At 36.8% G+C, this 21,980-nt stretch overlaps 1 protein-coding gene across 5 annotated transcripts in view; it reads left to right on the top strand.

Annotated features, from left to right (window-relative positions):
- TMEM117 (transmembrane protein 117) overlaps positions 1 to 21,980 on the top strand; it is a 218,274-nt gene that overhangs the window by 73,447 nt on the left and 122,847 nt on the right. For 4 of the 5 annotated variants that reach the window (XM_036761974.1, XM_036761976.1, XM_036761979.1 and 1 more), the window contains one exon: positions 7,050 to 7,182. In XM_036761974.1, coding sequence (XP_036617869.1) covers positions 7,050 to 7,182 — 133 coding nt within the window. Of the gene's footprint in view, positions 1 to 1,444; positions 1,476 to 7,049; positions 7,183 to 21,980 lie in introns of those variants that run through there. The other variant, XM_036761977.1, reaches the window with a different exon arrangement.

Below are 21,980 nucleotides of genomic sequence, written 5' to 3'. Positions count from 1 at the left end.
TGCTATAGTTCATATAACTATACCAAATGAGAGTGGTAACAATGCTTTACCTTACTTTAAATCTCATCTTAACAGGAAGCCCTCCAGTTTTTCTCCATTATAGATTAACATCTATATAATTAACACCTATTAGCTTTTGCTTTCAGATAGATGTTGTTTATCATATTAAGTGAAAAGTTCACTTGTTCCTGTGCTTTTGTAATATATTTTTATTTAAACATAAAACAATATGTCATTGTATCAAGGTTTTAAATGAATTTACCAATATAGTCATGTAATGTTATTGTTTTTATGGTCTGTTATAACTATAGTTTCTCTCATATTAAACCAACCTTGCATTCCTGATATTACTTTAACCTGATTGTAGTGTATGATATTTGAAATGTCCTGCTGCAGTCACAATACTCATTATTGAGTCAATAGTTATTATATTTATATCCACATTCATTTATATTGGATATATGGGTTCTCCTCCCCTATATTGGATATAGAGTTTTCTTTCTCTGCTTTGTCTCTCCCTCTTTTAGGCACCAGGACCATATATGTCTCATAGATAAAGTTTGGTAGGATCATCATTTCTTTTCCTGGTTTTGCAAAAGTTTCTGTAATAATTGATCTCCAAATGATTGGTAGAATTCACTTGTAAATCTGAGAACTTTTTCTTTGGCAGTTACTGTATGGCTTATTTAATTTATTTTTTCCAATATTAGGTTATTTAAATGCTGAATTTCTTGTTCTACTTACTTGGGTATTTTATACTTATATAAATATTTACCCTTTTCTTTTAACTTTTTAATTTTGTCAGCAAATGCTTGGGCAAATAATTTATATTAATTTCCTTTATTTCCTCTTCATTTCCTTTACTTCCTTAGAGTAAGAAAGATCTGGTACAAATCTAGCCTCAGTAAGTAGCTGTGTGACCCCAGGAAAGTTACTTGACTTCTGCCTCAATTTCCTTTGAATGGAGATAATAATGGTTTCTACTTCCCAGGGTTATTGTGAAGCTCAAATGAGATAATATTTGTAAAGCACTTAGCTTGAAACTGCTTATTCTCAATCCCACCCTGCATCTAATGTGAATTCTCCTTTTTTCTTTCTGAGTATAATAATTTGTTTTCTCTCTTTTTTTAGTGAAATAAACTATCATTTTATTTATATTAGCATTTTTAAAAAGCTCTTGTTGGTTTTGAATTTAATTTCTTTTCCTGTTTTCTGTTTTGTCTCTGATTTTCAGAATTTTATTTTGGGGTTTAGTTGAGCTTTTTGATTTGTTTATTTTGTAAACTTTTTTGTTATATGCCCAGTTCACTGGTTGATCTGGCCTTCTTCTCTTTTGCAGATAAATGTTCAGAGATTTCTATTTTCCCATAATGGCTATTTTGACTGCATCTTGTATTTGACTACAATACAAGGATTTATATTGTAGCCCATATAATTTCTGGAATCTTTATCCTACTTCTCACTTGCATTAACAGGTCAGTTCCTTAGAAGGCTTTCTGTATTTTCCCTACAAAGTTTTAGGGGTTCCCCTGAGTGGCCCTGGGTAGTTAGGTGGCACAGTGCCTAGAGTGTGGGCCTGGAGTCAGTCATCTTCCTGAGTTCAAATACGACCTCAGACACTAACTGTGTGATATTGGGCGAGTCACTCAACCCAGTTTGCTTTAGTTTTCTCATCTGTAAAATGACTTGGATTGAATATGGCAAGTCACTCCAGTATCTCTGCCAAGAAAACCCAAATGAGGTCATCAAGAGCTGGATATGACTGAAAAATAACTGAACGACAAAACTGAGTAGCAGTCAGGCTCTTCTATGATACTGTTAGTTCAAATACCATTTTCATGTATTCTCCCAATTATCTATTACCAGTTATAGTTAGTATTTTTCTTATTTCATTTATTGACCCACTGATTAAAACTCTAGTGTTATTTAACCAATTAACATCTATTAGCTTTTGCAAAAGGCTTACTTACAGAGAAGATATAGGGAGAATAGAAGCACAAAACACCTCCCCAAATTGGGTGTCAGTTCTCCCCTTTACTACCTTATTCCCTTGGGAAAATGAGCTCAGACTTAAAGTGGTTGCTACAAAACATTTATCTCACCACATTTACTTGGGAATATGAGCTAGAGGAGTCACTCCCTGCAGGCCATAGTAGTGAACTGGCTGAAGAGGCTCCCAACGTTCGGAGCATTCTGGTGCCTCTCTCAGCTTAGCTTGTAGCAAATTCTTCATGGACTCCCATCCCTGGACCTTTGCTCCACAGACCTTTCACAAAGCTTACAAAGTCACTGCTGTATCAAACACTCCTTCACTTGAAAGCAGGAAAGAACAATTACAAAGAACAGAGACCATATGTCGTCCTGGGTGAAGCGGGCTTGAGGCCTCACCTCACCTAGAGGACTACAGTATGTCTTCCCTTGATTGTTGCCAGGAAAGAATTATTTGAATTATTTCCCTACTCTCCAAGGAGTCTTTTTTTTTCCTTTTTTTTTGTATTTTATTCTTTTCAATATGAAAAACCATTATACAGAAGTGTTCTTAAAGGACATGAAATACACAAGAATCACAAATCCAGGGAGTAGCATATGATGGAACAATAGTCTGTACATTTTTAATATTGTCTCTTTTTTAACAACTTGAAACAAATGAGATTTGTTACAAAGAAGTTACAAAGTGCTGCATTATGTTTGTACAGATTGCAACCTAAAAACCATGCTCTAAGTAGGGAATTATTGTAATAAAGATCGAAATGATACCAAAATTCAAAAAACATCACAACGGGGTTGAAGAGTTTTTGTTAAAAGATGCTCATAATGTGATTACTCAACTCAAAATAAAGTTAGAACTTTTTTCTATTAAAAATTGGAGAAAGTTTCTTTTGGTTAAAAACAAATTCAAACCGATAAAAAACACTTCTACTAATAACCATATAATTTCTATAGCAATAGAAAACAAGCACTTAGAGACCTCTTCATCTTCTTTGATCCCACTAGTATTTTAAGATTACAATAAATTATTACAAGGGCATCATGTCATTGGTTTTTGTTTTATGTTCTGTGAAATAAGAGTGCCATCAGGTAAAGCCAGAAACACAAAACATATAACCCTGTTACCTCTTCTTTTAAAAACTAGCCATTGTCTTATTGAATACTAATTTCAATCTTTCAAAGACTCATGATTCCAGTGATGTGGGTACGCATCACAGAAGATTGCCCCCTTTTCATACTTTAGAACATGATTTCTTGAATTTTTTGTTTTTACCAAAATTCATCACTTGACAGACATTTAGGCAGTGACAATTAAGCTCTTGTTAGCTTAATCTTAATTATCCAAAGTCACTAACTTAATTCTTCATTATCAAGAGTTCTCCAAGGAGTCTTTTATATGTTTTGGCTCAGCAGCCAATCCAAGATGCCCTTTCTTCACTATGTGGAAAATAGAGGAAACTGGCATAGTAAATTTGTTTCCAACCTTTATTTGAAATCTTTATGAATCTTTGATTCAAATATGTCTCATGTTGGTTTTTGCTTTCTAATACATTATTCTCCTCTCCTCCATTTTATGGATAAAAACATCCCATTTACAATCATAGTTAGGACTGTTAATTTAATTTTCTTTTCTTTAAATTATCTTATGATCTTTTTCTCTCATCTCTTCCCATTTACAAAGAAGATGGTAGGGAAAGAAGATGATTGGGATTAGTTCTAGTAATCTATAATTGATATAGTCTGATCCCACTTTTCTGTCCTTTCCCTCTTCAACTTGAGTGTAAAGAAATTTTTTTGGATTTGTATCCTCAGTGAGGAATATGTCCCTTATACCCCAAATCTGTGTATGTACGTGTATGTGCACATGTATATGTGTAATTATGTTCAATCTTCCTTTATGTAATACAAGTGAGGTTCATAGAGTTTACATTCTTCCAACTCCTTCCATACTATATACTTTAGATCGGGGGTGGGGAACCTGCAGCATTGAGGCCACATGTAGCCCTCTGGGTCCTCAAGTGTGGCCCCCTGACTGAATCCAAACCTCACAGAACAAATTCTATGAGGTTTGGATTCAGTCAAAGGGCCATACTTGAGGACCTAGATCAGTGCTGTCCAACCTTGGGTTATCTGCATTAAAATAAAATAATTATTCGAGGGCCGCACCCAGAATAAAAAACACAGTACACTAATAGAAATTGGGGGAACACACATCATCAATACGACTGGCAAAGGCACAAAGTTTGAAAGCAAACATGAAACAACAAAGCAACAACATAAAGGTAGGTGCATGCTGACTAGTCTGCCTCGTACAGACAGAACTGCATCCCACAGATCGATTGAGAATTCCATGCGATATGTTCCGTCCGTAATACTGCTTAAAAACACCAAAGAAAATTAACATCAACAAGATTATTTATTAGTGAAGGAATTAAAAAATCTAATATGCATTCCATGCAAATTATTATTTTATTTTTTTCCATTGTGAAAATTAAAACCCACAGGCGGGCCACATAAAATCTGCACTGCAGGCCACATGCGGCCTATGGGCAGTATTTTGGACAGCCCTGACTTAGATGGTCACATGTGGCCTTGAGGCACAGGTTCCCCAGCCCTCTTATAGATCTTCCAAGTTTTTGTTATGTCATAGTTATTTCCCTCTCATTCTTCCTTCCTTCTTCCCCAGTGTAGTTCTCTGTCCCTCTCACTTTTTGTCTTCTGCTAAAATCATTAAAAATAGAACACTCGTCGGTCCTCTATCATTTTAATCTTTCTTTTTGACCATATAGATAAAAGGGTTCTGAAAAGATATTTGTTTCTTATCCCCTTATTAACACGTAAATAATTCATCCCCATATGTTCCCTTTCAGTTATACAAAGGTGTATATCTTTTTATTTCACTTGCTTTGCCATTTCAAAATGTTTACTCAGTTCTGGACTTTTCATCAAGAATGCTTAAAAATCCTGTATTCCATTAAAGATCCATTTCCCTCCATTTAAAATTATGCTTAGTTTTGCTGGATTGGTTATTCTTGGTTGAGGACATTTATTCCTTGCCTTTTGAAGTCTACCTCTCCTCTCTTTTATTGTTGCAGCTGTTAAGTCGAATGTGATTCTGATTGTGGTCTTTGGTACTTGAACACCTTCTTGTCTGCTTATAATATTTTTTCATTGCCCTGAAAACTCTGGCATTTATTTATAATGTTCCTGGCAGTTTTAATTTTGGGATTTATTTTATGAATTCTTTCTATATTTACTTTGCTCCCTGTTTGTAAGAGTTCTGGACAGTTTTCATATTTCTTGAAATAGGGTATCCAGACCTTTTTTATGGTTTTCAGATAAACCTATCATTCTTATATTCCTTAGATTTTCCTGTTTTTTTTAATCTTTTGGTTGGTTTTAAAATATTTCTTGTTGTCATATTGATTCACATTGTCTGACCCATTCTAATTTTAAAAGGCTTCAATTCTTGGTTGAGGTTTTCTACTGTCTTTTTAAAAAGTATCAGTTTTCCTTGCCATTCTGTCATGCTTAGATTTTCCATTCTGTATCTCTTATTTAATTTCTTCTAGATACTTCTGTAGTCTTTGTAGCAGGATATTTTTTTTCTTCTGAGGTTTTACATGGACTTGTGTTTATCTCCTAGTCAGTGGTTAATTATCCCTTAACCTAAGGTATTTCCTCATGGTATTCACAGTTTTCCTTGGTTTGCTTATCTCATCCACTTCAGTATCTAGGCTGGGGTAAGGAACACTGTATTTATTTGGGTCAGTCAATTGAATGACATAAGAAGAACCTGTTGGGTTTTGAATTGGCCCCTGTTAGGCACCCCTCTTGCCACAGTGCTCCCAGACCTCTCCCTGTTTTAGGCTCTGTCTGGGGTCCTTCCTCTTTGTTTCTTGAACTCTGGGTTATTCATATGCCGGGTTCCCAAAACAGGCTTTAGAGACTATGTGGGCTGAATTTTGCCAAGGATCTCTCCTTCAGCTGACCTCAGGCCACTGGTGCCTCACTGGATCTACTTGGAATGATCCAAGACTACTTTCTTTGATTTGCTGCCTTCTAGGCTCTGCCTTGGACCTACCATGGCTTGCATATTCCAGGGTGTTTGCAGGATTCTAGGAGTCCCTTTATGGATTCCTGTATTGGATGGAAAAGTCTAGAAGTGATTCTTTTTATTTCTTTTCAGAATAGTGCATTGCTAAGCCCTACTGGAGTGTTTATGGGAGATCTGGACTCCTCTGGGTCCATCCTCCCACCTACCACTACTTTTGGTTGCCTTCCTCTGGACACAATTCAATAGTCAGTCAGTAGTTAATCATTTATTAAGCACTTAGTATGTACCTGACACATAACAAATATAATGAGATGTCTTTTGGACAACCAAAACAGTTGTGCTTGAAATACCTATGGGACATTCAATTCAAAATGTCCAGAAGGTAGTTTTTGATACATGTAGTTTAGGAGATTGACTAAGGCTTGAAATACAGATGTGGGAATTATATGCATAGAGATGATAATTTAATCCATGGGAGTTTATGAGATCACTAGGTGAGATAGTATAAAATAAAAAGAAAAGAAATCCAAAATAAAGCCTTGAGGGTTACCCATAGTTAGTGAGTATGGCCTGTCTGAAAATTCAATAAGAGGGACTGAGAGGTAGTGGTTAGACAGCTAGGAGAACCAGGAGAGATTAATGCCATGAAAACTAAAGGAGAAAGTATCTAATGGGAGAAAGTGACCAGGAATGTCAAATGCTGGGAGGTTTAGAAATGTGAGAATTGAGACAAGGACATTAGATTTATCAATGGAGACACCAAATGTCTATAGGATGAAATAGTCTTCAAAGCTAATCTGTTTTAGATTCCTTCCAAGTGAATATGTTTATTTAAGCAATAGAAGGAATTGATTGATGGCAGTATACATTTGTTTCATGAATAATAGAGTCTTTGTAAGATAAGATAGTAAGGGTCTAGTTTATCTTCCAGCAAAGCAAGCATACATGTTTTCAAGGTCCTTTTTTGGTACAGTAATTTTTAAAAATAATGTTCATATTTTAGGTCAGTTGCTTCGGTTGAAAATGTTTCGAGAGGATCATGGTTCTTGGATGACAATGTTCTTCAGCACCATTCTCTTCCTCTTCATATTTTCCCACATATATAATATGATTCTCCTCATGGAAGGAAACATGGGGTAAGTCATTCTTCTCCTTTTACTACCGTGATCATTGTTCTTTTGGAAATTCTTTTACGTGCATAAGTAATTATACAAAGTTTTTGAGAGTAAAGTTTTCAAGTGAGTCTTTTTAGATAAAGGTGATCTCTTCTTCATAATTAGCATTTCCTCCCCACTCCCACACGGTGGAGCAAATATGCTCCTAGTTTATATGCAGCTCAGTACTCTGCCTGATTGCAGGTGTCTAGAACTGGCACTCTTTTTTCTTCCCCTTTATATTCATTATAGAATTATCTTTGTTTTAAATGTGTCATTTTTAAGTGGGCTACTTAACACTAGTGGTTGTTTTCCAGAATTATCAGATCACTAATAAAATCACTACAGCATTAGATGCACCACATTTATTGCATTGTACAGCGAAACAAGAAGCCATTTCCCCCATCAATATCCTTTTCTCTTGTATTCTCATTATGTTTTAAGAATGGAATTGAAAGAAATAGACTTTAGTGCCATTAAGATATTAGGTTAGTTAAAAATAAAGAAGTTAGACATTTGCAAAATACTGAAAATACTTTTCAAAGAAGTTTTTAGAAAGTGCTTCCTGGTAGATCTGGAAAATAGGATGATAGTCTTTGTTCTTAAGGATAGTTAGGCAAGATAATTTTTCCAGTCTTATGATGCTGATTGTTTTTGTGCTATAAATAGCATATTCATGGTTTAATACTAAGTAGGGTAAAACTTAAAAAATTAGAAATCATTTAAATATTTGGAGACTGAGTTATGATTTATGAAGTATTGTCAATTTGATAGGAGAAATTTGGAGAGTTGTAGCTTTTAAAAGATGAGTCACTGAGAGCTAAGAGGCTCTTAATCCATTGAACATGACAATGACAGAATGGTAAGAGGCATCACATAAGGAAGAATCAACAGGGAAAAAAGAACCTGAGATGAGTTGACAATATTACAAAGGGGCTGAAAAACTGCTTGGAGTTGTGGCAGTTAAAAGCAGTCAACTGAGAGAAGGCTTCAGCTGATTTAGTCCTTATTGATTGGAGAAAACTGATTCCATTGGCCAAAAGTTCCAGCAATGGCTATTGACCTTCCATGACCTTTAGAGTTGGACAAAGGTGAAAGTTTTCATGTGCTTGCTGCTCTCTGTTGCCACCCCTGGCTTGAGAAGAAAAAGTAAAGAGGATTTTGCAACTGTATTCTGTTGAGCTGGCTATAGGAATGAAACTGAATGTATTACTTTGAACTCCATTCTGATTGGAAAGCTCAGCATCCAAGGTAAATGAATATTTGGGTTTTTTGGTCTGTAGTCAGACTTACGTGCTTGGCATTTCTCTAGATTAAAAAGAATAGCTAACATGTTAAGACTCATGCTTTCTCTTTAAAAAATATTAATTTATTTTTAGTTTACAACATTCAGTTCCACAAACTTTTGAGTTCCAAATTTTCTCCCTCTCCCTCCCCTCCCCTCTCCCCAAGACAGCATGCAATTTAATATAGGCTCTACATATATGTTCACATTAAACATATTTTCACATTAGTTATGTTGCAAAGAAGAATTATAACCAACGGAATGAACCATGAGAAAGAAGAAACAAAACAAAACAAATAAGAGAGAGAGCAAATAGTATGTTTCGATCTGCATTCAGACTGCGTAATTCTTTCTCTGGATGTGGATACCATTTTCCATAGCGACTCTTTTGAAGCTGTCTTAGAACCTTGCATTGCTGAGAAGGGCCAAGTCTATCAAAGTTAGTCATTGTAACTGTGTGCAATGTTCTCCTGGTTCTGCTCCCCTTGCTCAGCATCAATCATATACATCTTTCCATGTTTTTCTGAAGTCCACCTGCTCATCATTTCTTATAGCACAATAGTATTCAATTACATTCGTATACCACATCTTGTTCAATCATTCCACAATTGATTGGCATCCCCTCAGCAAGACTAATGCTTTCTAAACACCCTTTTAAGGGTAATAGTTAATTGAAATATCTTATAAAGATTATGTTTGAGTAGAGAAGAGAAGATTTCCCTAGATGAAGAATATTGAGGTTCAAAGTCAAGCAGCAAGTGGAGAATCAAAGATGTGTGGCAAAGGTATTCCTGAATGGACCAATAACATTGAAGACTGCAGTCTAGGGTTGTGAATTTCTTTAAGCGGGTGTTTTTCTCTGTCGTGAATTTCTTTTTCTTTCTTTTTTTTAGTAATAAAGTTATAGTAGATTCATTTTATTTAAAATTTTTTTTCCTTTTTGTGACTTTAAAAAATAGTATTTTATTTTTTCCCAATTACATGTCAAGACAATTTTTCGCATTTATTTTTGTAAAATTTTGAGTTCCAAATTTTAATCCCTCTCTCCCCTCCCCACTTCCTAAGATGGTAGGGGTTTTAATATAGGTTCTACATGTGCTATCATGTACAACATATTTTCATATTAGTCATAGTTGTGAAAGAAGAAACAGATTGAAAGAAAAAAAACACAAAAAAGAATGAAGTAAGTGAAAAAAGTATGATTTGATCTGCATTCAGAGCCCATCAATTCTTTATCTGGATGTCCATGGATAGCATTTTCCTTCTTGAGTCCTTTGTATTTGTCTTGGATCATTGTGTGGCTGAGGAGCTGAGTCATTCATAGCTGATCATCATGCAGTGTTGCTGCTACTGTGTACAACATTTTCCTGGTTCTGCTCATTTCACTTTGCATCAGATCATATAAATCTTTGCAGGTTTTTCTGAAATCTAACTGTTCATCATTTCTTATTGCACGGTAGTATTCCATTACACGGTAGTATTCCATTACACTCATATACTAAGCTTATTCAGCCATTCTTCAATTGATGGATATTCCCTCAATTGCCAATATTTTACCACCATGAACAGGGCTGCTATGAATATTTTTGCACATGTAGATCCTTTTCTCTTTTTAATGATCTCTTTGGGATACCCAAGTATCCCTAAGTAGTGATATTGCTGGATCAAAGGGCATGTAGTTTGATTGTCCTTTGGACATAGCTCCAAATTGCTCTCCAGAAAGTTTGGATCAGTTCACAACTCCACCAGCAGAGCATTAGTGTCCCAATTCTCCCACATCCTCTCCAACATTTGTCATTTTCCTTTTTTGTCATATTAGCCAACGTAATAGGCATGAGGTGGCCCCTCAGAGTTGTTTTGATTTGCATTTCGCTAATCAGTAGTGATTTAGAGCACTTCTTCATATGCCTATAGATAGCTTTCATTTCTTCACCTGAAACTGCCTGTTCATATCCTTTGACCTTTTATCAATTGGAGAATGGCTTGTATTCTTATAAATTTGATTCAGTTCTCTTTATATTTGAGAAATGAGAGTTTAATTGGAGACACTTGCTATAAATATTGTTTGCCAGCTTTTTGTTTTCCTTCTAATCTTGGTTGCATTAGTTTTGTTTGTGCAAAAGTTTTTAAATTTAATATCATCAAAATGGTCTGTTTTACATTTTTTAATACTCTTTATCTCTTATTTGTTCATGAACCTGTAACTCACTCAACTTCTCCTTTAACCATTTGGATGCTATACCACTTGGTACATATATGTTTCGTATTGATATTACTTCATTGTCTATGGTACATTTTAGCAAAATATTGCTTCCTTCCTCATCTCTTTTAATTAGGTATGTTTTTGCTTCTGCTTTGTCTGAGATCAGGATTGCTACCCCTGCTTTTTTTTTTACCTCAGCTGAAACACAATAAGTTCTACTGCAGCCCCTTACCTTTACTCTGTGTGTATATCTCTGGTTCGAGTGTGTTTCTTGTAAACAACATATTGTAGGATTCTGGTTTTTGATCTACTCTGCTACCTGCTGCTGTTTTATAGGAGAATTCATCCCACTGACTTTCACAGTTATGATTACTAGCTTTGTATTTCCCTCCATTTTTTCCCCTCCTGTTTGGTCTCCTCCTCCTTTCAACCTTTCCCTCCTTGACAGTGCTTTGTTTTTGTCTACCACCTCTCCTGATTTGCCCTCTCTTCTGTCAGTTCCCCCCTTTTCACTCCCCACCATACTTAATCTTCTCCTTTTCTATTTCCCTGTCAGGTAAGATAGATTTTTATATTCAACTGATTGTGTATGTTATTCTCTCTTTGAGCCAATACTGATGAGAGTAACATTCAAGCAATACCCTTCACCCATTCTCCCATCTTTCTCTCTACTGTAATAGGTTTTTCACAACTCTTCATGTGAAATAATTTACCCCATTCTATCTCTTCCTTCCTTCTCCACCCAGTGTACTTTTCTTTTTCATCCCTTAATTTTTTTACATCATTCCCTCAGATTCACCTTATAGCCATACCCTCTGTCTATGTATATTCCTTTTACAAGTATCATCTTCCCTCGTAGTGATGTAAACCATTCAGGTCCATTGAAACCCTTATGTTTTCTTTTCCCTTTTAACTTGTCTATGCTTCTCTTGGATCTTGATATTGGAGATAAACTTTTTTGTTCAGTTCTTGTCTTCTTATGAAAACTCAAGATCCTTCTATTTCACTGAATGACCATTTTATCCTTGAAATATCATGCTTAATTTTGCCAGGGAGCTGATTCTTGGTTGTAGTTCTAGCTCCTTTGTCTTCCAGAATATCATGTTCCATGACCTCCAGCCCTTTAATGTTGCAGCTGCCAAGTGTGTGTAATGCTGATTGTGGGTCCCTGATTGTTTTTTTCTGTCCACTTGTTAAATCTTCCCCTGACATAATTGTTCTGTAATTTGGCTATAATGTTTCTTGGAGTTTTTATTTTAGATTCTCTTTCCTCAGGTGAATCCTGAGGTGAATTCTTTCAGTGCCTATTTTGCCCTCTGGTTGCAGGATATCAGAGCAGTTTTCCTTGATGATTTTTTGAAATATACTCTCCAGGTCGTCCTTTTGATTTTCGCTTTTAGGTCATTCTGACATTGTCTCTCCTGGATCTATTTTCTAGGTCAGTTGTTTTTCTAGTGAGATATTTTATATTTTCTTCTATTTTTTCATTCTTTTGATTTTGTTTGGTTAATTCTTGATGTCTCATAGGGTCATTAGCCTCCGCTTACCAAATTCTACCTTTTAAGGAGTTGTTTCCCTCAGTTAATTTTTGTACTTCCTTTTCTATTTGGCCAATTTTAAGGAGTTGTTTTCTTCAGTGGATTTTTGTATCTCCTTTTCCATTTGGCCAATTTTACTTTTTAAGCAGTTGTTTTCTTTTTCTAAAAGCTATTGATTTTTTTTCATGATTCTCTTTCATCAGTATCATTTCCTTTCCTCATTTTCTTCTACCTCTCTTACATGATTTTCAAGCTCCCTTTTGAGCTCTACTATGTGTTCTTTCTGGGCATGAGACCACTTCCCATTTTTCTTTGGTGTTTTACCATAGTTGTTTTCACATTATTGTCCTCTTCTAAGTTTGTGTTTTGATCTTTATTGTCATCATAATAACTTTTTATGGTCAGATTCTTTTTTTTTCATTGTTTTTTGCTCATTTGGGGGGTGCTTTTCCTTTCTTTTCAATTTGAGCTCTGCTCCAGGGGTGGAAAGGGTGGTGTTTCAGGCTTCTTGTGCTAGGCATTGCAGACCCTGGCTGCTTACTTGGTTCTGAACTGATGTTACCCTGAGGCCCATGGGAGGCCCTCATGTTTGGTTCTGTGCTTAGTGGGTGGTTTGGGGGGTGGCTGCTGCTAGAGGCCATTGGAGTTTGGCAGCTTACCTGGCCCTGGTGGTCTTGGTGTCTCTTGTGTGTGGAGGCCAGTTGGGTATTTCTGTGTTTTCCTGGAACTACCTAGCAAGTGACAACCTAGCTGCTGGAGACTGCCTGTTTGCCCAGGGCTAGGCTGAAGCACGTGGTGGTTCTCATAGCTGGAGTGTGTCCATTCCTCTGTCTATGTTGAGGCAAATGGAGGTTCCTGGTGTTGGCATTTGTCTGCTCCATGACACTGGGGCTCAGGATCTCCTGCTGCTTTGTTCTTTTATGCATTTCTGTACTAGTTTCCTTGTAAGAAGTGTGTGCCCACAACTCAAACCAGCTATTGAGTGCTTAGGCAGGAGAGTATGATCTGGGTTTACATATGCATTGCAATGTATTTTATTATTTGCAAATTTGCTTTAATATGCTATCTAAAATATTATGTTTTTTGCCTTTATTATTAAGTAATGGTTATGCTTAAGATCTAAAATTGTCATTATCGTAAGTGGCTGATTGTATAGAAAGAAAACACAATTGATGGGGTCTCAAGAGCTAGAGTGGTGAGCAGGTAATACTTAATTTTCACTATACAGGAATGCCCCTCAGACACTAGAAAGTTTGAGTGTAACTGTATAATGGTAATCTCTCTCTGGGACCTTAAGCCTGCTAGGAGGAGAGCAGGTTGGAGGAACAGGCCAAACCCAGAGTGCAATGGGGTTCTTTAAATATCTAGGTAAGAAATATCTGGCCTAAATTGTGACATTGTGAAAATGTTTGTATTTCACATTTTTTGTATAAGTAGACTCAGTCATAATACACTTGTTTTATTACATTGTTGGGGCATCATAAAAGATCATATATTTGGCCAAAATAGTAAACAAAGTTAAGGATTACAGAGGAGTAAAAAGATAGACCATGCAGCCATAAGAATCTAGTTGAGATTAATTAACATGAATTTGTAGTGGATCTAGTCAGCATAGTAGTATAACTTCCCCCAGTTTTGTGCATCTGAACTAAAGTAGGGATGGCAAATGCATATTGTAGATATTACCTTAGTTTGGGTTTTGGAAAGGAATGACCAACAAGATAAGGGAACAAGAGTCAAAGGTAGAAGACAGTGTATAGTCTTAACTATAAGGTTAAGAATATGAAGAGAGAAAAGTAAGGCCAGCTTGGGAATGAAAAAGGGTAGGGAAAACAGGAGCATGGTAGAGGGGATGGATATTCTTTTTTAGGGAATGGATATTCTCTTTTAATTTTAATTTTTGTCTTTTAAGTGGCATTCATTTTTTCCAATTACATATAAAGACAATTTTTAACATTCATATTTTTAAATAAGATTTTGAGTTTTGAATTTTCTCCCTCTCTCCCTCCCTCTTCCCTAAGAAAATAAGCAATTTAATATGGGTTATATTTGTATAATCATGTAAAACTTGTTTCCATATTAGTCATGTTGTGAAAGAAGAAACAGAACAAAAGGAAAAAACTGAAAAAAAGTGAAAATAGTATGTTTCAATTTGCATTCAGATTCCAACAATTTTTTCTCTGGATATAGATAGCATTTTCCATCCTGACTATTTTGGAATTGTCTTAGATTATTGCATTACTGAGAAGAGCTAAGTCATAGTTGATTGTTGCACAATGTTGTTATTACTGTGTACAGTGTTCTGGTTCTTCTCACTTCCCTTTGTATCAGTTCCTGTAAGTCTTTCTAGGTTTTTCTGAAATCTGCTTGCTTGTCATTTCTTATAGCACAATAGTATTTCTGTTACATTCATATACCACAACTTGTTCAGACATTTCCCAATTGATGGATCTAATCCTTTGTCACCACAAAAAGAACTGATATAAATATTTTTGTACATGTAGATCCTTTTCCCTTTTTTATGATCTCTTTGGGATATAGACCTAGTAGTAGTGTTGCAGATCAAAGGGTATGCACAATTTGAATTCCATACTTTATTATTTAGTGTCTTTTAGTTTTCAGCATTGATTTCCACAGGACTTTGAGTTACACATTTTCTCCGCATTTCTACCCTCCCCGCCCCCACTCCAAGATGGCATATATTCTGATTTCAACATTCCTCAGTCAGCCCTCCCTTCTGTCATCCCAATCCCCCTCCCCGCCCCATCCCTTTTCCCCTTACTTTCTTTTAGGGCAAGATAGATTTCTATGCCCCATTGCCTGTATATCTTTTTTCCCAGCTGCATGCAAAACAACTTTTTTGAGCATCTGCTTTTAAAACATTGAGTTCCAAATTCCCTCCCCTCTTCCCTCCCCACACACTCTCCCTAAGAAGGCAAGCAATTCAACATAGGCCACACATGTATCATTATGCAAAACACTCCCATAAATAATCATGTTGTGAAAGACTAACTATATTTCCCTCCCTCCTATCTTGTCCCCCTTTATTCAGTTTTCTCCCTTGACCCTGTCCCTTTTCAAAAGTGTTTGCTTTTGATTATGTCTTCAATCTATTTGCCCTCCCTTCTATTGTACCCCTTTTTTATCCCCTTCCCCCTACTTTCCTGTGTGGTAAGATACCCAATTGAGTGTGTATATTATTCCCTCCTCAAGTCAAATCCAATGAGAGCAAGATTCGCTCAATCCCCCTCACCTGCCCCCTCTTCCCTTCCGATGAATTGCTTTTTCTTGCCACTTCTATGTGAGATAATTTACCCTGTTCTATCTCTCCCTTTCTCTCTTTCTCAATCTATTCCTCTCTCATCCTTTAAGTTAATTTAATTTTTTGAGATATCATCCCTCCATATTCAACTCACCCTGTGCCCTTTGTCTATATATATGTATATTCTCTTTAAGTACCCTAATACTGAGAAAGGTCTCATGAATTATACACATCATCTTTCCATGTAGAAATGTAAGCAAAACAGTTCCACTTTAGTAAGTCCCTTATGGTTTCTCTTTCTTGTTTACCTCTTGTTTACCTTCTCTTGATTCTTGTGTTTGAAAGTCACATTTTCTATTCATCTCTGGTCTTTTCACTGAGAAAGCTGGAAAGTCCCCTATTTTATTGAAAATCCATATTTTGCTTTGGAGCATTATACTCAGTTTTGTTGGGTAGGTGATTCTTAGTTTTACTCCTAGGTCCATTGACCTCTGGAATATCATATTCCAAGCCCTTTGATCCCTTAATGTAGAAGCTGCTAGATCTTGTGTTAGCCTGATTGTGTTTCCACAATCCTCAAATTGTTTGTTTCTGGCTGCTTACAGTATTTTCTCCTTGATCTGGGAGCTCTGGAATTTGGCAACAATGTTCCTAGGAGTCTTCTTTTTGGGATCTTTTTCAGGAGGTGAGTGGTAGATTCTTTCAATTTCTATTTTACCCTTTGGCTCTAGAATATCAGGGAAGTTCTTGATAATTTCTTGAAAGATGATATCTAGGCTCTTTTTTGATCATGGCTTTCAGGTAGTCCAATAATTTTTAAATTATCTCTCCTGGATCTATTTCCAGGTCAGTGGCTTTTCCAAGTGAGATATTTCACATTGTCTTCCATTTTTTCATTCCTTTGGTTCTGTTTTATAATATCTTGATTTCTCACAAAGTCACTAACTTCCACTTGCTCCAGTCTAATTTTTAAGGTAGTATTTTCTTCAGTGGTTTTCTGGACCTGCTTTTTCATTTGGCTAATTCTGCCTTTTAATGCATTCTTCTCCTCATTGGCTTTTTGGAGCTCTTTTGCCATTTGAGTTAGTCTATTTTTTAAGGAGTTATTTTCTTCAGGTTTTTTTCAGTCTCCTTTAGCAAATCATTGAGTTGTTTTTCACGGTTTTCTTGCATCACTCTCATTTCTCTTCCCAATTTTTCCTCTACTTCTCTAACTTGCTTTTCCAAATCCTTTTTGAGCTCTTCCATGGCCTGAGACCAGGTCATGTTTTTCTTGGAGGTTTTGATGTAGCCTTTTTGACTTTGTTGACTTCTTCTGCCTGTATGTTTTGGTTTTCCTTGTCACCAAAGAAAGATTCCAAAGTCTAAGTCTGAATCTGAGTCTGTTTTCCCTGCCCATTCATGTTCCCAGCCAATTACTCGACCCTTGAGTTTTTTTGGGGGGGTATTACTGCTTGTAGAGTATAGAGTACTTTATCTCAAGCTTGAGGGGCTGTGCTGTTGTTTTCAGAGCTTTTTCTGCACAGCAAACTCTGCCACAGCAGCGCTCCTCGTCCCCAAAGAACCACCAACCCAGACTGTGACTCAGATCTGAGCAGGCTCTGCACTCCCACTGGGCTCTGCCACTTAATTCTTCCCACTAGGTGGGCTTGGGGCTGGAAGCAACTGCAGCTGTAGTTCCGTAGCTGCATTACCTCCACTGCCTCTTGGCCGGTGGCCGAACTGCGAACTCCTTTCACTCTGTCCTGGCAGTTTTTTCCCACTAAGCTTTTCTGTTGTCTTTGCTGCTTGAGGGTTGAGAAGTCTGGTACCTGCCACAGCTCACTGATTCAGGGTTCTAGGGCCTGCCCTGCCTAGCTTCCAAGTCTGAATCTGAGTCCTTTTTCGCTGCCTGTTCATGTTCCCAGCCAGCTACTTGACCCTTGAACTTTTTGTCAGTGTGTGACTGCTTGTAGAGTATAGAGTACTTTGTCCCAAGCTTGAGGGGCTGTGCTGCTGTTTTCAGAGCTACTACTACACAGCAAACTCTGCCACAGCAGGGCTCTTCCTTCCCCAAGAACCACCAACCTGGACTGCGACCGAGATCCAAGCAGGTTCTGCACTCCTGCTCTGATCTGCCACTTAATTCCTCCCACCAGGTGGGCCTGGGGCTGGAAGCAACTGCAGCTGGAGCTCTTGAAGCAGCCCCAGAGCTGCACCACTTCCATGCCTCCAGGGCTGGGGCCGATTGTGTCCTCCTTTCACTCTGTCCCACTAACCTTCTCTGTTGTCTTTGGTGTTTGTGGGTTGAGAAGTCTGGTAACTACCATAGCTCAATGATTCAGGGCCCTACCGCCTGTTCTGCCTGGGTCCTGGTCTGGTTGGTCCTGGCATGGCCCACACTGGGCTGTGCTCCACTCTGCTCCCAGCTCCGTGCAATAGACCCTTCCCAGTGACCATCCAGGCTTTCTTGGGCTGGAGCCCTGCTTCCCTCTGCTATTTTGTGGGTTGTGCAGCTCTAGAATTTGTTCAGAGCCATTTTTTACAGGTGTTTGGAGGGACCTGGGGGAGAGCTTAAGCAAGTCCCTGCTTTCCAGCTGCCATCTTGGCTCAGCCCCCTTGTTATGCACAATTGCCCTTTGGCATAGTTCTACATTGTTCTCTAGAATGGTTGGATTTGTTCTCAGCTCTACCAACAGTGTATTTGTGCCCTAGTTTTCCTGCATCTTCTCTAACATTTTCATTTTCCTTTTCTGTCATATTAGCTAATCTGATAGGTAGGTTTGAGGTAGTGCCTCAGAGTTTTTCTTAATTTGCATTACTCTAATCAGTAGTGATTTAGAGCATTTTTTCCCCGATACCTATAGATAGCTTTGATTTCTTTATCTGAAAACTGCGTCTTCATATCCTTTGACCATTTATCAATTGGAGAATGACTTGTATTCTTGTGAATTTGACTCAGTTCTCTATATACTTTAGAAATGAAGCCTTTATTAAAGAGATTTGCTATAAAAATTGTTTCCCAGTTTTCTTCTTCCCTTCTAATCTCAGTTGCGGTTGGTTTTATCTGTGCAAAATCTTTTTAATTTGATATAATCAAAATTATCCATTTTACATCTTGTAATGGTGTTTATATGTGGTTTGGTCATAAAATCTTGTCTTTTCCATAGATCTGACAGGCAAACTATTGCTTGCTTTCCTAATTTCCTTATGGTATCACCCTTTATGTCTAATTCATGTACCCATTTTGACCTTATCTTGGTATAGGGTGTAAGATGTTGGTCTGTACCTAGATTCTGCCATAGTATTTTCCAGTTTTCCCAGCAGTTTTTGTCAGATGGTGAGTTCTTATTTTAGAAGCTGGGCTCTTTGGGTTTATTAAATAGTAGATCAATATGGTCATTTACTACTGTGTTGTGTGTACCTAATGTAATCCACTGATCTGGCACTCTGTTTTTTAGCCAGTACCAGATAGTTTTGATCGCTGCAACTTTGTAATTTAATTTTATATCTGGTGCAGAGAGACCACCTTCTTTTGCATTTTTTTCATTAATTCCCTTGATATTCTTGATCTTTTGTTCTTCCAGATGAATTTTGTTATTATTTTTTCTAGTTCTATCAAATAATTTTTGGGGGTGGGGCAGCTAGGTGGCTCAGTGAGTAGAGCACTGGCCCTGGAGTCAGGAGTACCTGAATTCAAATCCGGCCTCAGACAATTGACACACTTACTAGCTGTGTGACTTTGGGCAAGTCACTTAACCCCAATTGCCCTGCTTTCCCCCCTGCAATCACAGTGCAAAAAAATGTACAAATAATTTTTTTGGTAATTTGATTAGTGTGGCACCTCATAAGTAAACTACTTTTGATAGAATTGTCATTTTTATAATATTGGCTCTGTCTACCCAGGAGCAATTGATATTTTTCCAGTCGTTTAGATACGACTTTGTTTGTGTGGCGTTTCATAATTGTGTTCATGTAGTTCCTAGGTTTGTCTTGGCAGGTAGACTCCCAAGTACTTTATGTAGTCTACACTTATTTTAAATGGACTTTTTCTTGTTGCTAGGTTTTGTTGATAATATGTAGAAATGCTGATGATTTATGTGGGTTTATTTTTTATCCTGCAACTTTGCTAAAGTTCTTAATTATTTCAAGTAATTTCTAGTTGAGTCTCTAGAATTCTTTAAGTATACCATCATATCATCTGCAAAGAGTGATAGTTTTGTTTCCTCATTGCCTGTTCTAATTCCTTCAACTTCTTTTTCTTTTATTGCTAAAGCTAGCATTTCTAGTGCAATATTGAATAATACAGGTGATATTGGACATCCTTGTTTCACCCCTAATCTTATTGGGAAAACTTCTAGATTTTTCCCTATTATAGATAATGCTTTCTGATGGTTTTAGATAGGTAATACATTTATCATTTAAAGGAAAGCTCCATTCATCTCTGTGCTCTCTGGTGTTTTTAATAAAAATGGGTGCTGTATTTTGTCAAAAGCCTTTTCTTCATTTGTTGAGATAATTGTATGATTTCTGTTGGTCTTGTTATTGATATGGTCAATTCTGCTCATAGTTTTCCTAATATTGAATGATCCCTACATTCCTGAAATAAATTCACTTGGTCCTAGTATGTGATCCTAATGACATATTGCTGTAATCTCCTTACTGGTATTTTATTTAAAATTTTTTCATCTATATTCCTTAGGGAAATTGGTCTGTGGCAGAGGTGGGTAACCTTTGACCTCAAGACCACATGTGGCCTTCTAGGTTCTTGGGTGTGGCTTTTTGACTGAGTCCAAGTTTTGTAGAACAAATCCTTTTATTAAAGGGATTTGTTCTGTGAAGTTTGGATTCAGCCAAAGGGCCATATTTGGGATCCTAGAGGGCCACATGTGGCTTTGAGGCTGCAGCTTCCCTACCCCTGGAATATACTTTTCTTTCTCTGTTTTTGCTCTTCCTGGTTTGTGTATCAGCACCATATTTGTGTCATAGAAGGCATTTGGTAAGACTCCACCTATTTTCTTAAATAGTTTATATAGTATTGGAATTAATTGTTCTTTAATGTTTGGCAGAATTCACTTATAAATCCATCTAGCCCTGGAGATTTTTTCTTAGGGAGTTCATTGATTGCCTTATTCAATTTCTTTTTCTAAATGGAGTTATTTAAGTATTCTATTTCCTCTTCTCTTAATCTGCACAATTTATATTTTTGTAAATATCCATCCATTTCACTTAGACTATCAGATTTATTGGCATCCAATTGGGCAAAATAACTTCTAATTATTGCTTTAATTCCCTTCTCATTGGTGCTGAATTCATCCTTTTCATTTTTGATACTGGCAATTTAGTTTTCTTCTTTCTTATTTTTAATCAAATTACTGAATGACTTATATATTTCATTGTTTGTTATTATGTATTCTCATTGTCTTGGTCTAACCCCCTCTTCTCTTAATGATCATTTTCTTTCCCTAATGTCATGCAGTCTCCTCTCCATGTCCATGCCTTCCCACTCTTCTGGAATTTATTTACTTATTTATATTTCTTATGTTTCTGTGGTCCAGGGTATTTGCAAATGAACCATAAGCCATATGAAAGATATTCCTGATATCTAATAAAAAAAGAAATGCAAAAGGAAATGAACCCATAATTAATCATAGAGATTTCTGTAAGCACCCATACATATTATCAATTCCCTAGGGTTCATTATGTCCCTTACCTCAGTGACCTTCCCTCAAAACCTCTTGTAAAAACTGGTTTGCCTCCATTGATCTATTGGGGTTATCCATGTATAATAATAATTTGAATTTGAGGGTCAAATATCACTTTATATATAAGTGGAATAGGGAGTTTGGGGAATACCTTGGGCTGGAGTGGGGCTTAAGGTTCCTTCTTTACCTGATCCTGGATATTGTGGTACAGTTTTACTCTTTTTCCCAGACTCACAATGGATAGTCATTTATTTTTATTCATTCATTCATTCATTCATTTTTTGTGCATTCATTCATTTATTTCTTTTTACCAAATCCATGTTTCAAGAGCCAAACCAAAAGCTCCTTATGAGAGAGGATGTGCTCACCCTCTGCCCACCACTTAGCACCACTTTCACCTAGCATTACCTTGCACAGAGTGCCGATTATTGTGGTAACCGTATTTGTCCAAATTGCTACTGTGTCTGTCTCAGTCTCTTACTCAGATTTCACCAGCTGATGATGTGAGACCTTCTGATGATGAAAGGCAGTGGCTTTCTCCTTCCTCCCTGGAAATCTATCTATCAATTCACTTTTAAAATTAAATTTTATTTTCAGGTCTACCTTTTCTCTCTCCCATGTCTTAACCCTTCAATTAAGAAAGCAAGAAAACAAAATTTCTGTTATAAATGTGCGTAGGCAAGAAAAACAATGTTTCTCTCTCCTCTTCCCTCCCAAACTGTTTTCCAGTTTTCCAGAAGTTTTTGTTAACTAGCCTGAATAGCTGGGATTTTTTAGTTTATCTTACATTAGGCTGCTGTGCTCTTTT

The sequence above is a fragment of the Trichosurus vulpecula genome, chromosome 5 (assembly GCF_011100635.1).
Source record: "Trichosurus vulpecula isolate mTriVul1 chromosome 5, mTriVul1.pri, whole genome shotgun sequence".
Lineage (NCBI taxonomy): Eukaryota > Metazoa > Chordata > Mammalia > Diprotodontia > Phalangeridae > Trichosurus > Trichosurus vulpecula.
This window is presented reverse-complemented; position numbering and strand designations above follow the sequence as displayed.